Source organism: Chelmon rostratus, chromosome 19, assembly GCF_017976325.1.
Source record: "Chelmon rostratus isolate fCheRos1 chromosome 19, fCheRos1.pri, whole genome shotgun sequence".
Taxonomy (NCBI): domain Eukaryota; kingdom Metazoa; phylum Chordata; class Actinopteri; order Chaetodontiformes; family Chaetodontidae; genus Chelmon; species Chelmon rostratus.
This window is the reverse complement of record NC_055676.1, coordinates 18,408,055-18,423,122: the sequence shown is the minus strand read 5'-3', so window position 1 is coordinate 18,423,122 and position 15,068 is coordinate 18,408,055. Positions and strand designations below refer to the sequence as shown.

Genomic DNA, 15,068 nt, shown 5'->3' with positions numbered 1-15,068 from the left:
CGTCTTGCGTCTGTCTTATTTGTGTAAAGGAGGTCAGTAGTTTATTTTGAAAGGTTTGACCGGATGTTCCTTGCCTAATTGCGTCTGTCTTGCTAGAGTGGCCCACTGAGCCCAATCTCTGACGGAGAATAGGAGTATCGCCCCGGCGGACAGTTGCGGCAGCCTTCTGGCTCGGATATTCCTCACTTTCTGGATTGTATACGCCTCAGATAAATTCCGGGATGCCTTCAAATAAAAATACGCAAGGTAATAAATAACACAACAACGCACTGCATTGTCGACTTTCCCGGGCATCTGCTAATGACTGTCGCTAGCTAAAGCTTAGACTCTTTACAATAGAGCATCAGGAGGCCGACCGGCTACTGTCCGAGCTAAGCCTCCGTCGATATTAACCAGCTTTCCGTGAAAATAACGTAATTTTCCTTTTTCAGGAGGGAAAGCCTTCGGACTCTTGAAGGAGCAGCAGAGGCAAAAATTGGAGGAAATAAACCAGGTATGCGTGTTGGCCGTCAGCGTCTCTAACGGCGCCTCACGGGGGATTTGAATCCAATGAGCACGCACACACTTGACTTGGCATTGGCCTTGTTTGTCAACGTGCGGCCACACTGACGATTCAAGGCAGTTAGATTTAAGTGCATCAGTGGCGCTGTGAGTTATTCACCCCCCCAAATGCCACACACATGTATTGGAGTTGAGCATAGCGATGCTGTTGATGCGTTTTATTGATCCCCCCTCCTGCGGTCTCGTGGCACTTGTTGAACGGCTGCATGCTGTCACGCATCTCTGTGTCGAGCATCACCCTCTGACCTGATCACATCGACCCGCAGCTCATTCGGTAAAATGCGTTTTGAAGCGTGTTTTTTCGTGGCCGCTCCGCCGTCCCCCGCCTGGGAACAGGTGTCTGAATAAGCCCTTTGTCTCTAACATCAGGCCTCGGCTCGTCAGATAACTGTAGTAGTTCCCACAGATTAACTGGATGACTGTTTAATCTCTGTTTCCCTCCTTCGCTTTGGCTGGTCGCCTGTCATCAGCTCCCACATGGAAAACCAGGTCGCGGCAAGAGGGCAGCCGGGAGCGCCTGCGACCTTTCACCGCCCCTTCACAGAGATTCATCTTCAAAATCCGTCATTTGCTCATTAGAGAAATGGCTAAAAATAACAGTAATGCTGTGATTAAACCCAGGCACTTCCATTCCATCATATTAACATGGGTGCTTTTGCACACGTGGGAATGAAACTTCAAATCCTGTCATTGTTGTATGTAGAGTGGTTAATTCATGCATGAAAAGCTCGTCTGATAAATACTTTGAAGCTAATATGGTTTGTGCAATAACTGATTTATCAATTGACAGACAGACAGACAGGAAGTTCCAGCTTCTCTAATGTGAATATGTTTATAATTTTGTACAATTTGAAACCCATTTGGTTCAAATCAATGTAATTGTGAATTTTCTTTTTTCATGATTGTATGGACCAAACAACCAAAACAATTTGGTGATAATTTGATCATGAAAATGCTGGTTAGTCGTTGGCCCAACGCACTTCTGAACTCTGACCCTTCAGCTATGCAGGTGCAGCATAGTTTGCATTTCACCTCTGCATTGGCAAACATTGTTTGTGGAGATACCGGCAGAGATTTCGTGCCCTGTAAAACTTGCTCAAACATACTTGCTGGTAAAGAAACGCCGTGACTGTGAGGACATTCGTGTGTTTCCGGCGCAGCGGTTAGTGATTCAGCATGGCTGAGTCAGGCGTCCGTGATGAACGTCCAGTTGTGGTGTTTGTCCTCTTCACCCTTAATCAGGTCGATGCAGAGGACAGCCTCGCTCCCTGTCTCTCCGGCTATCCCTTCCCTTCTGAGTGGATACGAGCCGACTCCCACATGGCAGATTGCGTCATTAACATTTCATTAGAATAGCTCCCTTCAGGCTCTTTTCTCTACACCCTTGCGAGGTGTTCCACTTAATGAACACAGTGATAAGTAATGACAATCCAGGCGAGGAAGAGCATCTGAAGATAGTGAGTCATCATCCTCAAGTTAGAAGCTTTTGACACATTTGACAGAACACGATCAGATTAATGTACTTAATTTGTGCCTGGGCTTCCTTCCTTGTTGGTTGTGCATTGTGTGACCCAGCCTCTAAAAAAGGTTGTGATGCTAAATAAAAGCAGAATGCAATCATTTGCAGTTCATGTGTTTTGCAAAGTGATGACTCTTGCCGGAGCTGCAATCCATTAATCAATTAGTTGTCATCTATTAAATAAGTCGCAAACTATTTTAATAATCAGTTCATCGGTTTGAGTAATTTAAAAAAAAGTCAAAAATGTCTGAATCCAGCTTCTTAAATGTGAACATTTTGTCATTCCTTACTCCTCTATGACAGTAAACTGTATATCTTTGCATTGTGAACAAAACAAGATGTTTGAGGGCGTCTTCTTGGGCTCTGGGAAACACCTTTTTCACCATTTTCTGACATTTTCAAGACCAAACAATCAACTCATTGAAAAAATAATCAACATATTGATCGACAATTAAAATAATCATTAGCAGCGGCCCTAAGCCTCGCCCCATCCTTGCTTGAGCTTTTCTAAGGTCACCTGTTACCAGTGAACCTGTTTACTTGTCGAATGAAATGAGCCGAAAGCTAATTTAACGGTTTTCAGTTTTAGTCAAACTTGTAAGACCTGTTGTTTCTGATCACTTTCTGTTCATTCACCCCTCTTCCTCCTCCTCAGGAATACCTGGAAGACCAGAAATACAGGGATGAAGAAGACCTGGCTGAAAAGCTGGAGAGTCTCAAAAGTAAGCAAATCAAGTCCTCCCCTAAGTATTCGTATCTGCAAATATGTGGTCATCTCAGCGAGGGCGTGTCCGTTCTTCCCGGCTTTTGTCTTAGCCTCAGCATTTGTTTGTTTGTTGGCAGTCTGCGCACACACATATAAGTCTTCAGCATTTTGTTTTTCTCTGTGGGAACGGCAGACTGCTGTGATTTCTGAGAGGTTTGCGAGGCCAAGTCCTCCGTGGCCTCGGAGGAATGTGCTGGGGCGTTCTTCAGCTTGTTGTTATAATATTCAGAACTTTGTCGGGTAAACTCGTAACTCCTGGGAGTAGAAAAAAAAAACACTGCGAATAGCAGCTAATTACGGGAACAAAATTGCGTGATTTATCAAAGCACCCCACCCCATTGCTCGGATGTTACACATGTATGCTCTGGGTGCGTGTTTTCTTTTTCTGTCGATGTGAGTTTTTTATCTGGAATCCACACAGAATAACATGGGGCTGTTTATTCTGATAGGGGGCATACGTCTTGATATGAGAAACATGCTCCAGTGTCCTACTTAGGATCTCTGCTGGATCTTGCCGCAGGAAATGGAGCAGTAATATATAAACAGAAAGGGGGCCCGACACCCAGGTCCTGAGAGGGTTGCGTTTTTTTTTTCTTTCTATCTTTTCCCTTCTTTTTTCATACTGTCCCAGCGACCCAGGGGTCAGTATCTAAACCCTGGGCTTTGAACCACCATACGAATCACATCAATGCAACTCATGACCATAAAATGCTTAAACATGCCCTACTTCAATGTGTACATGAAGGCTGCAGCAAGTATTTTGTTCATCATTTTTGATTAACACAGTTTGAATGTGTGTTCTTTTATTAGCTAGTATATCACCATGTTTAATGCAAGATAGGTCGAACTTTATTTATTCGGAAGGAAATTGTTGCTGCAATTGCAGTACAAAGTAGGAAAGAGTGCATATATAAAAAATATATAACTATCCATAAGCTGCAAATCCAAATTTCACAATGCCTAAAAATATGAGCATGTTAACTGCAAGGATTATGTGTTGATGGTTATCAATAAAGCATTTTTATGAAATATATTTTAAATAATGTAAGGCTAATTAAAGCTGCATTCAGACAGAATGGGCAGAGTGGTACATAGCATCTCTATTTACACAGTAGCACTTCTATTTAAATGAGCTGAATTGATCGTGATATTGGATTTTAGACTGTCAGCGATGGTGGATTTGTAACCATGTTGCCTGCAGTTATCTTCACGTCACAAATTCGGGGAATGTTGCTTTGCTACTGGTTGGTAGAAGTAGAGACGAACAACCCAGTCAGTTGCAAACAGACACTGATGTTTGAGAAAAACTCTGCACCAGTCTGAAGTTAGTCTCGTAATCGCCAGTCGGATGCTGATTACACAGTAGAGTCGGCATCAGTTTCTTACCACCTCCGCCAACCAGTTTCCTGAGCAAAACGCCAAGACTTGAGTTGTGTGTGTGTTGTGTGGACAAATCAAAGTCAAATCAGCGTTGACAGCATATAAAAGGGACCGTTTCAGCAAAACTACAGGTGTAGCTGTCAAATGTTTCACTGAAGCATTTATCTGCCCTCAGGGTCAGTGTTTTTCAGAAGGCAAAATAGTTTGTCATTTGGCCAGTGACAGAGGAATCCATCCATTTGAATTATTATATCTACAAGGTCCTTTTGTTGCAGTGGAAAACCCCTTCAAATGATAGCTTCCAAAGTGGTTGGTAGACAAACTCGCCATCAAACAATTTAACTTAAATCAAACTTAAATCACAGACGTCCTTGTGAACATCAAAAAGAGTTAAGGCAGTAAATGGCTGGCGGTCTGTAAGTTGATGCCGCTGTCGTTTTGCTGTATCAGTTGCTAAAGGAATGTGGGTGAGGAGGATTCGCTGAAGACTTACGTTTTGTTTAGTTGAACCACTTTCTGTGGCTGCAGATGATCAACAGGCTGCTCTACGACAAGTGGCCCACTCAAGAACAGCTCTGTGTGTGTGTGTGTGCGCGTGTGCGTGTGTGTATGGAGGCCCACTCCTCAGAGTTTCCGAACAGGGTTAGCATTGTCCTGTCCCACTCCCCCCTGGGTTCACACAGTTAACACAGTTCTTTCTCTGCCTCCCGACACACACACAGAGCTTCCAGTGTGGGACAAAAATAGCAAGTGTAATCTGACTAAAGTGGTTTTTTCTAGAAAAGAGAATGGTGAAATTTAGGGAGAAGCGGGAAAATGTCTGCCTTTGGGATTTCATGGTAGCAGCAGCCACTTCAGTAGCATGTAATAATGAGCTATAATATGCTTTGTACACAGAGTAATGCAGGATAATAGCATGGCAGGCTGTGAACTTTTACAAACTGAGTCCTGCCTCATTAATATTTAACTACAAAACTAACTGTGAAAATCCTACTCTGGTACCAGCTAAAGGAAAAGTAATGTATTCATGTAAAACGGCATGTTCGTGTATGGGGAAGCTGCTGTGCTGTCACTGGGCGGATGACTGAATAATATATTGCTCATAATTGTAGGAAAGGTGTATTGAAGGAAAAATGCACAGCTAATAATAAATAATACATATAGATAAGAGAAAGAATGAACCATGAGCACATGACTAATTATAAATCTAGAGTCCACCCTAAAAGGAAAATAACTTTATTTGACTTAGAGTTCAATAGTTAGTAAGAGGGAGAACTATCCAAACTTCAGCCCAGTCATCTGTGTCGTCCTTCCTGATTTCCTGTGTTTGAACCTTAGAGTCGCTTTTAACCTCCTGACCCTCTCACTCATTAATCTGTCTCACATATCATCCTCCTCTCAGCAGCCCTTTGCCTGCTTTTCACTGGCAGACATCCAGAACACACACACACACACACACACACACACACACACACACACCTGTCATTATCAGCTGCTTGTGTCTTTCCTTTTGCCGGGGTCAGCTGTCAGCAGACTGGAAGACAGTGAGATCACTGAGTGCGTTAACAGTTTTGCTGATGTGTAAAATGCCAGCAGGGGGGTGGTGTTTGTTTTAAATGTTGCTCTGGCGTATGTGTGTTTGAGCTGAGAATGAATTACCACTGTTAGTAATCTCTCTTGTGCCTATTTGTTTTGCAGATAAATATGCTGAGTTTGACCTGAACGACCAAGGAGAGATTGGTGAGTAACAGTAGCGCTGAGACACCAACTGCACCCCAGATAGCAACTGTCAGCAGACCGACGTGCAGAGTCGACACGAGGGAACAGTAATTAATACTGTGTCTGTGTGTGTATTGTCTGACCAGTGTGAGCACAGGGCTTGAACAGGCTCATGTGTCATGTTTGTGTCCTGTGTGTAAAGTGAGCATACTGTACACCGGTGTGAAAGATCTGTAGTTGTTGAGCAGATGTGAGGCGAACCTTAGTGTGTGAGGCAGACGTCAGATATAGTGTCTGTCTGTCTGTCGGTCTGCTAAATGTCCCATCTAACAAACTGTGTTTTTGTAGCCACGTTAGCAGTGTAGCTATTGTGATGGTAGGATTTTGGTAATCCTGGATCGGGTGATTTTATAACCAAATCAGGCTAAATGAATTGACTGTGTTGCAGTCACCCTAGAATCCAGTTTCTGGGAGAAATGCAGACTTACCCTCTGATAAATGCATAAAAAATAATTCAGTTTCTCTCATCATCTCATCAACTGTTATCTTCTCTCAGATCTGATGGGTCTGAAGCGGATGATGGAGAAGCTGGGGGTGCCCAAGACCCACTTGGAGTTGAAAAAAATGATTGTGGAGGTGACGGGTGGCAGCAGCAACGCTATCAACTACAGGGACTTTGTCAAGATGATGCTGGGCAAGCGCTCAGCTGTGCTCAAACTGTAAGTAAACCTCTGTGCATGCGTTTCACATACCACAGAGTTCATTGTGTCTTGAAGCCATCTGCTAGTTCGCGTGTCTGAAAGGGAGGATATGAATCGTGTGCAGTGTCAGCCAATTGTTTCATCCACCAGCAGGGGGGATGACTAGCGATGATGTCATTACTCACATGCTGCGTTCGTCATTAATCTCCATGGTAACAAAACCCACCTATGTAGCCTATCCATAGTCAACCCATCCTTATCCTTAGCTGGGATCATGTGCTTAGGTAACTGACTATAGGCTGATTATCCACTGACAGTCGTGTAGGACTGATGAAAGCGTCAACACTCATCATACTATGTCAGCAAAGTTTGTGTTTTAGAAGAGAAATTATTTCTTTTAAATTATCTCATTTTTTTCAACGGCCCCTGCAGGATAAGGTGACATGTTTCCTGCTATTTTGAAACGGGTTAGTGTAGGCAGTGTAAGCCTTTTAAAGCAGCCTTGCAGTGGGTATCGGCTGCTGCATGTCCGCTCGGCTGGACTAAGCTGGCTGGACCCTTTATTAGACAAATCCCATAATCCCAAAAACACCAAGCAGAGAAAATGCATAACTTTTCCTCCTTTGCCCTCAACCGTTTTGCAAAAGTATATCCCATAATCCCCCAGCCAGTATTTATAAATGTCTCATTCCCTGACGGCCTCACTCGTCCACTTGATAGCATTCTAGTGAACGGGTTGAAATCTCAGGTTCATTTTACTACTCCGGATCAGTATTTCGATGAAGGATTTGTTCCCTCTTGTGAATTCTCGACTGTACAGGATGTTGCAGAAATACCACATTTATAAACAGGAAAGGAGAGTTAATTTGAGTAAGCTGTTGGCTTCATAGGCTGATTTTAGTGTTAGTAATATGTATATACATACTCCTTGTTTTGGTTAAAAAAGAAAGCATTGGTCCCAGCGTGGAGGTTTATCTACCTACATACAGTATGTTTCTGTTTCTTGGTGATTTGTGCCTTTTCAACTCCAGCTGGCAGCCTGCTGCTCCCCACTCCCTGATAGCTCCAACAGTCTACAACGCCTCTGTTGTGTGCTGCTGTTTTTGTCTCTGGAGAGAGGGGAGGGGAGGGGTGGGAGATCCTGGGGATACAAAACAGCTTTAGAATAATGTTATTCAAAGCATTTCGCAGGGCAGCAGTTGATATAGTTGCAATTAGAAAAATGACTGACAGTCCTGAAAGTTTGGAAAATGTTTAATTCTAACCGTCATGTTTTCAAGGTTAGGCATATTCTAGAGTTTGAATATACTCCTTGAAAATTGCCTGATTGTTCAACATAATCTGGTGTTGCATTGAATCAATCACTCATGTAAACCAAAAATCTTCTACTATTTGAAAGAAAGCAGTCCCATCGCCATATTTGTTTGTCTGCTGGCATGGAAATGAGCAAACATCAAGTAATCCTGATCAAAGCATGCAAAGTTAATATGATCAGCTGGTTAAAGAAAGTGAGAATATATACGTTGATTGCTGTGGGTATACGTGGAATTCTATTCACTGTATTTGTGACAATTGCCTTAAAGCTGTTTGAACCCCAGATTGAGGTCATGCTCCATAATTGTGAAAACTCTTTGAATGAAGTCACTATTAGAGCAGCACACAAGTGCACGAGGATGCACAGTCACTCCAGTTTGTCTTACCAAGAATTGGAATGGCAGATGAGCCTTACAGATCTTATATTTTATGCTAGCGATTGCTTAACAAGTAGCAAGAGCTGTGAGGGATTTAGCACAACAAAACTGTTGTTTAAGGCTTTTCGCAAAACATAAAACTCTTTGTGCAGATTAAACAGCTATCTGCTATGCACAGTCTGTGGGATGTACACAATAACAAGATTAAGGTAGTCACGTTATCTAGTAAGTGTATCTAAAGCAGATTAGCATGCTAAAATCATACATGGTGATTATTAACTTGCAATTCATGTATGTACAGTGTTGAAATTATTTACAAAAGCAGGACATTTGACTTGTTTCTGGACTCATCATTTAATCAGTAGTTGACTGATAAGTGTAAGGAGTGACCTGACTGACTTCATGCAGACTTTTTGTAGCAGAGGAGGTATCAGGAGTGTGAAGAAAAAGTGGGGGGAATGCGAGCGGTTGCCAGAGGGATGTGCTAGAGTTTGAATTGCTGAGTGCCGGTTTCGTCGTTGGGATCATTGCTCCTTATGGGCTTAGTGGAGCTTTGCAGAGTTTTCCAAAAAAGGAAATTAAAGACAGGCATTCGCTCTGAATAGCTCCCGTCAGATCGCTCACTCTACTGTGCACAACCTAAACCGCTATTCCCTGCTGTCCTTTTGTGGGTTCCCTTCATTCCTTTTCCTTCACTTACTGCTCAGCCAGTTCATACCCCAACAGTAACTGTGCTGCTTGGTGTCCTCCAGGAGCTGATTATCCCTCCTCACTCACACATCCATCTTGTATTGTTTATACGTCTCTTGTTCACCTCTGTCTTCCTGATTTACATTTACATTTCACATTGTTTAAGCCTCTCTCCATGGTGCTGAAGCCGTCAAACCGAGTTTCCCTGGCTCTACCTCTGCCTTGTTTAAATCATGTATGGTATTTTCCAGGCAAAAATACTAAAAATGGCCCAGTTCCAGTTTCTCACTTGCAGCTTTTCTCTCACATGTGATACTAAATTGATCATTTTGGGTTTCAGGTTGTTGGTCAGACAAAATGAGATATTTAAAAACGTCAACTTGAGCTGTAGGAAATTGTAAAGGGACATTTTTATAGATCGAACAATCAGCCCATCAATGAGAAAATAATCTGTATATAAATTGGGAATAAAAATAAATGTTGGTTGTGTCCTTAACCTTTACACATATATACGTACACGTATTATTAGTCTTCATTTTGGGGCGCAATATCACTCTTACCCTTTTTCCATCATTTTGCCAAGTTAATTTTCCAACTATAAAATGTTCCATTCTGTATGTATCTCGGTCATATTTTAAAAACCACACACATCTAAGGGATCTGCATGAAGATTGTTTGCTTAAATAATGTCTTTAGATGAAAGTATATTTTCTGTTTCTCATCACAAATATCTGTGTTTTTATTGGCCTCAAAAATCCAGAGTTTTATTTATTTTTCTTATTGTCTCCTCTCTCTCTGCAGAGTCTTGCTCTTTGAGGACAAAGCCAACGGCTCTCCCTGCAAACCAGATGGACCCCCTCCAAAGCGGGACATTGCTAGCCTGCCTTAAGCATACATGTCAGCCTCCGGACTGCTGGCGGAGCAGAGGACCATCCGTGGCTGCGTGAAATTGAGTCGTTTTCTTAACATGTGGAGTGTTGTATTAGTGTGGGACCGGTGATTAAGGGTGTTATCGTGTGACATACGGTGTGTGTCTGTTATTTGGGAAGACTGAGCCCACAACTCACTAAATGATGTTTGACTGTGAATATTATCATTCATCTTTTTTTTTCTCCTTTAATTCAAATGTAGCATTGATAGTTGATACATGTAATCCGCCTGATAAATTGAATTTTGTAGTAAGTGTTTCATGGTTATATTTTAAGGGAAGACTCTCCAGAGGTGGTTTTTCCTTCCTTGTTTCTTTGTTTTGGGACACATTCGTTTTAAGGTGAGAGTAGGACGCTTTTGGAGAAGCACAAGGAGAAGAAGCAGTTTTTCCAACACATTTTTGCACTGTCCTCAGTGGTCTTGGATGGATTCCTGCCAGGCTAATCTTGGTCAGCTTCTCGCTTTAGATCAGGTGCCAGAGATTACAGGCCCAGCCCATTTCCTCTGGGTCAAAGTCGTCCGCCCTCGGTGCCGGAATACTGATCTGGAATCAGTAAGTAGGTTAACATGGCCGCCTCATGATCTGAAAAGCATTCTTTCTTTTTGGTAGATACTGCACTGCTATGCGTTCTGGATATCCATTCACACTAGCTGAGAGGAGAATAAGAGATCATGTTGACCATGGGATGTTCAGTTTCAGCACGTGGGCTTCAGGAACAGCACATCTGACTCAGTTTTAGATCTGTAAGGTTAAGCACATGTTACTTTTGGAAGGAGTGTGATTTACAGGCACACGGGCATCACAAATGTACATAATATACTTCACACAGTACAATCAATCATATTCTTTCCAAGTGCCTCAACATGCAGATACTGTAGAGCTTAAACACGCAGATTGAAAAAGGAGGGAGTGTACACAAGTGTTCAGTTCAAGCAGTCCTCTTAGCTCACTAATTCCAGAGAAAGATGAAATAGCGTTCTTTGTCATTTGGTACGTTTAATGATGTTTGTTGAAATATATCGATATGAACATTCTGAGGGAGTGAATTTTTAAACAGTTTCGGTGTTTTCCCTTCTCTTAATTTTTTTTTTTTTTACATCACAGCAAGTGTTTAGTGATTTTTAAAGACTGTTTAGGTTAACCTATACTTGTCTTTGCAATGTCTTGCATTCATATTCCCTCCCCTGTATTTTTTCACCAGCCAGCCGTCCCTGTTTGTCTGACTGGCTTCATGCTCCTGTGAATTCAGTTTTTTGTGCCTCAGTGTTTGTCTCTCCAGTTTAAATTTTACTTGTTACTGTGAATTTGGTACTTGTAGTATTTTTAACCCGTTTATCATGTTATAAACCATCATGTTATTTTTGTTTTCAGCCTGATAGGTATATTACACCTTTTAATGATGTTAAGATGCACATTGTCTGCAGACACCAAAGGAATTAAATTCTTCTTACACTGGCCTGTTACGTTTTGAAATGTTCACTGCAGTAATGGAAGTCTCTTTTAAACTTATCACTAGTTTTAAGTTTGGCTGAAAAATGACCAGTTTAACAAGTTTATTAAGCAGAGTGTAGTGTTTTTCTTTTCTTTTCACGAGTAAACACCAGTGTTTGTTCATAACACATTTCCACTATTATGTATGTTTAAAGCTGTTACACTGAGAGTGAGATGTAGTCATAAATGCAGTAATGCTATTTACTGGAGCCCCTTGTCTTATGAGGTGACAGAAGTTACAAAGAACTCATAAATGTTGTCTGTCCATCAATGCAGGGGTCACTGTGCAGCACATCTTTGGCTGTCAGCGCTGATGGATTCATCTTCCAGTCTGTTCACAGGCAGATATAAATGGTGTGTGGTTATGTTTCATTGTAACAATGCTTTCATTCCATATTTTCTATTTTCTCACCCACTTTCCATGTTGCTTAATGTACGTGCAGCTGTATGCATACATACTCTTGAGCAATAAAATGTTTTCATGGGAAAGGTAAACAGCTGCTGAAACTTGTTTGATTGCCTGTATGTAAAGGTCGTTCGAGTTTCGTTCGGAGAGCAGGTGCTTGGGCGTGGAATAGCGTAAGCAATGCTTTAACAAGCACGCTAGCACGGATTATAATAAGCACCCCTAATTAAAATGATAATCAGCGTTGCATGTAATAAACTGTCAGGAGCTTAAGTAGGCACAGATATAACAGGAGTTGGACGGAGCTGGGGTTTTCATGTAAGGAGAAATAGCATCCAGTTAATTGTGATGCCAGCTGGACCCACGTTAGGTCCAGCTTTGTCTCCTACAGCTACAGTTAGTTCTGCTTTTTCAGATCTCAAAATGTAATTTGTGTGTCAGCCTGATTGAAAGAAAGTGGCATGTCATTTAACTTATGTCCATCTCACTTCCTCGCCTCTCACTCAAAACTTTTTTTCTCTCTCTGTACATCATCAATCAGTCTGCTTCAGCCATGTGTTCGGAAGATTCAGATAGATGCTATATATGCTATATTTATCTTGCTACTTATTCCTGAGTCAAGACCAGCATTCAAAAGCTGTATCATTCTGCAGTGACAGTATTTAATGGTACATGGCTGACACGGGAATAATGAATGCACCAGGATGTGGTCCTCCTCACTGCCTGCTCTCTTGCACAGATGCTGCCATCTACAGGTCGCTCATAGTTAGGCACAGTGGGATGTTTGGTAATGAGAAAGTGACCGGGGGTAAAGCAGTGCTTCAAATGAATTCTCTCACGAATGAGGAAGCACATTGTCGCCATTAGTGACACAGACAATGCAAATTAAATAAGTACATTAAGGAAAGTGATACTCCATCTTTCATGGAGCGGTAGTGATAAGAAAGCTAATAAGTGTTTAAAAAAATCCAACCTGATAATGATCTTAATGAAGCTGTGAGGCTTCATTAAGATCATTATCAGCAGGAAGCTATAATACTGTTATAATGTCAAATACGGGCAGTAGCAAATGTCAATTGTAATCGGGGCCTATTTGCAAACTGCATAAAAGTTCACAGTCTGTGGCTCAGATAAAAATCCGGACATATTCACTCTCAAAGAGTGTTTCAGAGAACATCACAGTCTAGATCAGTTTCATATTTCAAAGGGACACTCCACTGATTGTACACATGAGATTCAGTTCACTAGATGTGTGAAAACAGTTGTTTAATGGGTTTTGTGGCTCTGGAGAGTTCACATTTAGGAGGCAGTGCGAGTCTAATGACAGACACTGTTGAGTTGCGTTATGGGAAATGTAGGATCCAGCCTGTGTGTTTGGAGCTTGTAGGGAATAAATGTCCAGATATCTCAGCCTGTGCTGCTTCAATTTCGTCCATTCTTTTTTTTTTAACATGTCTCTTATGAGTTCCCCAATGTCACGGAAGTTGAGTTTGAATTCAAGGAATAACTCTTCAATTTATCTGTTTAATCATTTTCTTCACTGAGTTTGTTTTAAAAGTTCAGGTTGCTTTTAATTCACATTTGTAATGATGTTGCATTAAAACGAAGCTGTGATTACTGAGTCGCTGATGTAGACAACCAGCAGAGATTGACTGATTTAACATGCATGAATGGACCAAAACAAAATGTTAATATGAATATAAGTATATAAATAAAAAAAAAATGATATATGAGTACATTGTAGGCAGTGCTATTATATACTTAATCTTGAGTCACACCCAAAACTTTCTGCACTGCTGTCGTTCATTTTCACACTTTTTACACAAAACTTGCAACCAAGCAATAAGAGGAGCTGACCAGACCCTCGGTGGACAAATTGCACCGGCAAGACTGACAAACAACCACAAGATGTCGCCACTGAGAAGACTTTGGGTAATCAAAGGTAAATTTCTGATCAAATCTGGGCTGCTAAGATGTGTGAGTGGGAAGAAATAGAAACAAATGAATGGACAGACCTTTACTGACATTAATCTCAAATTTCCAATGTCCAATGAAAGCAGAAACAGAACTAACCATACCTGAGTACCTGCACTTGATGTTAAACTTCTCTCCTTCATTCCATCAGCTGTCAGATTATTCATCTCCAGCACCACTTAACATAAGACTGTGCTGATGCTGTTTGACAAATTACGCTCATATCCGTACTGTTTGTACACTATTACATTTTCCGTTTACTTTTTGTGCAATTTTACAGATCATTTACTGTTTTGTATATTTTATTCTTCGGTGCAACAGTAGTAACACTATTTATAGTCTGAAGGCAGTTTACTTTGTTCGTTTTCTACTGCTATTGGGGCAATACATACTTTTTACACATTTTTTATATACCTTATTTTTCTTTTATATAGTCAAATTTCATTTTGATTGTATAATATGTACATATATAGTCTACTTTTCTTTGTTTTGTTTTGTTTTGTTTTTTTCAAATGTTCTGTATCTCTGCTGCTATTATTCTTCCCGCTGCTACACATGCTGCTGTAATGCCCAAATTTCCCCGGCTGGGGATAAATAAAGCTTTATCTTATCTTTTCTTATCAAGGACTTCTTGTGCCCTTGTGTATAAAAGTTTTCATTTAATCAGTATCCCATAATCTCAAAGCACATACAAGGAGTACGGCACACACACACTAACACACACACACACACACACACACACAGAAACGTACACCAAGTGTCACTGAGGAGGACTTTTGGTAGTAACTGTTAATTCCCACCAGACCTCTCTGGGGAGTCATGGTAACTGTTCACCAGACCATTCTTTCTCTAATAATCGCTCGCTGACAGAGTGAAACCTGTATTTGTTCAGCCTGTACTCTGAGTTATACTTTAGTTTGGAAAAAAGTAAAGGCTTTTTTGAAGTTATTTTGGATATCCTTTGAAGTACGTTATGTTGTGCCTCTGTGTGCGTTGGAGTAGGACATGAGATGCTTTGAAGGTCATCCATTACTGTCACTGAGCAGCTCTTCACATCCTGACAAGCTGATTGTTATTCACAACGTGTCTGTGAGGATTCTCACTCTTCCAGGTTGTGCGATACAGTAGAAGTGACTGTGTTCAAACCAACCAACATTGGGACTACACAGCCAGGTCCAGCTGCTTTTCACTTACTAGTTCTGGAGATCAACCCTGACCGGCAGTGGACAAGTCACATCC

The 15,068-nt window shown here is 41.4% G+C and overlaps 1 protein-coding gene across 1 annotated transcript; it reads left to right on the top strand.

The window, feature by feature from the left end:
• The first annotated feature begins 105 nt into the window (after positions 1 to 105).
• Positions 106 to 11,931, top strand: aif1l (allograft inflammatory factor 1-like). Its single transcript, XM_041960179.1, has 6 exons — positions 106 to 246; positions 432 to 493; positions 2,736 to 2,802; positions 5,925 to 5,966; positions 6,502 to 6,664; positions 9,829 to 11,931. The coding sequence occupies exons 1-6, from the start codon at positions 222 to 224 to the stop codon at positions 9,914 to 9,916; spliced, it is 447 nt and encodes a 148-aa protein (XP_041816113.1). The 5' UTR covers positions 106 to 221; the 3' UTR covers positions 9,917 to 11,931.
• Positions 11,932 to 15,068: the final 3,137 nt, after the last annotated feature.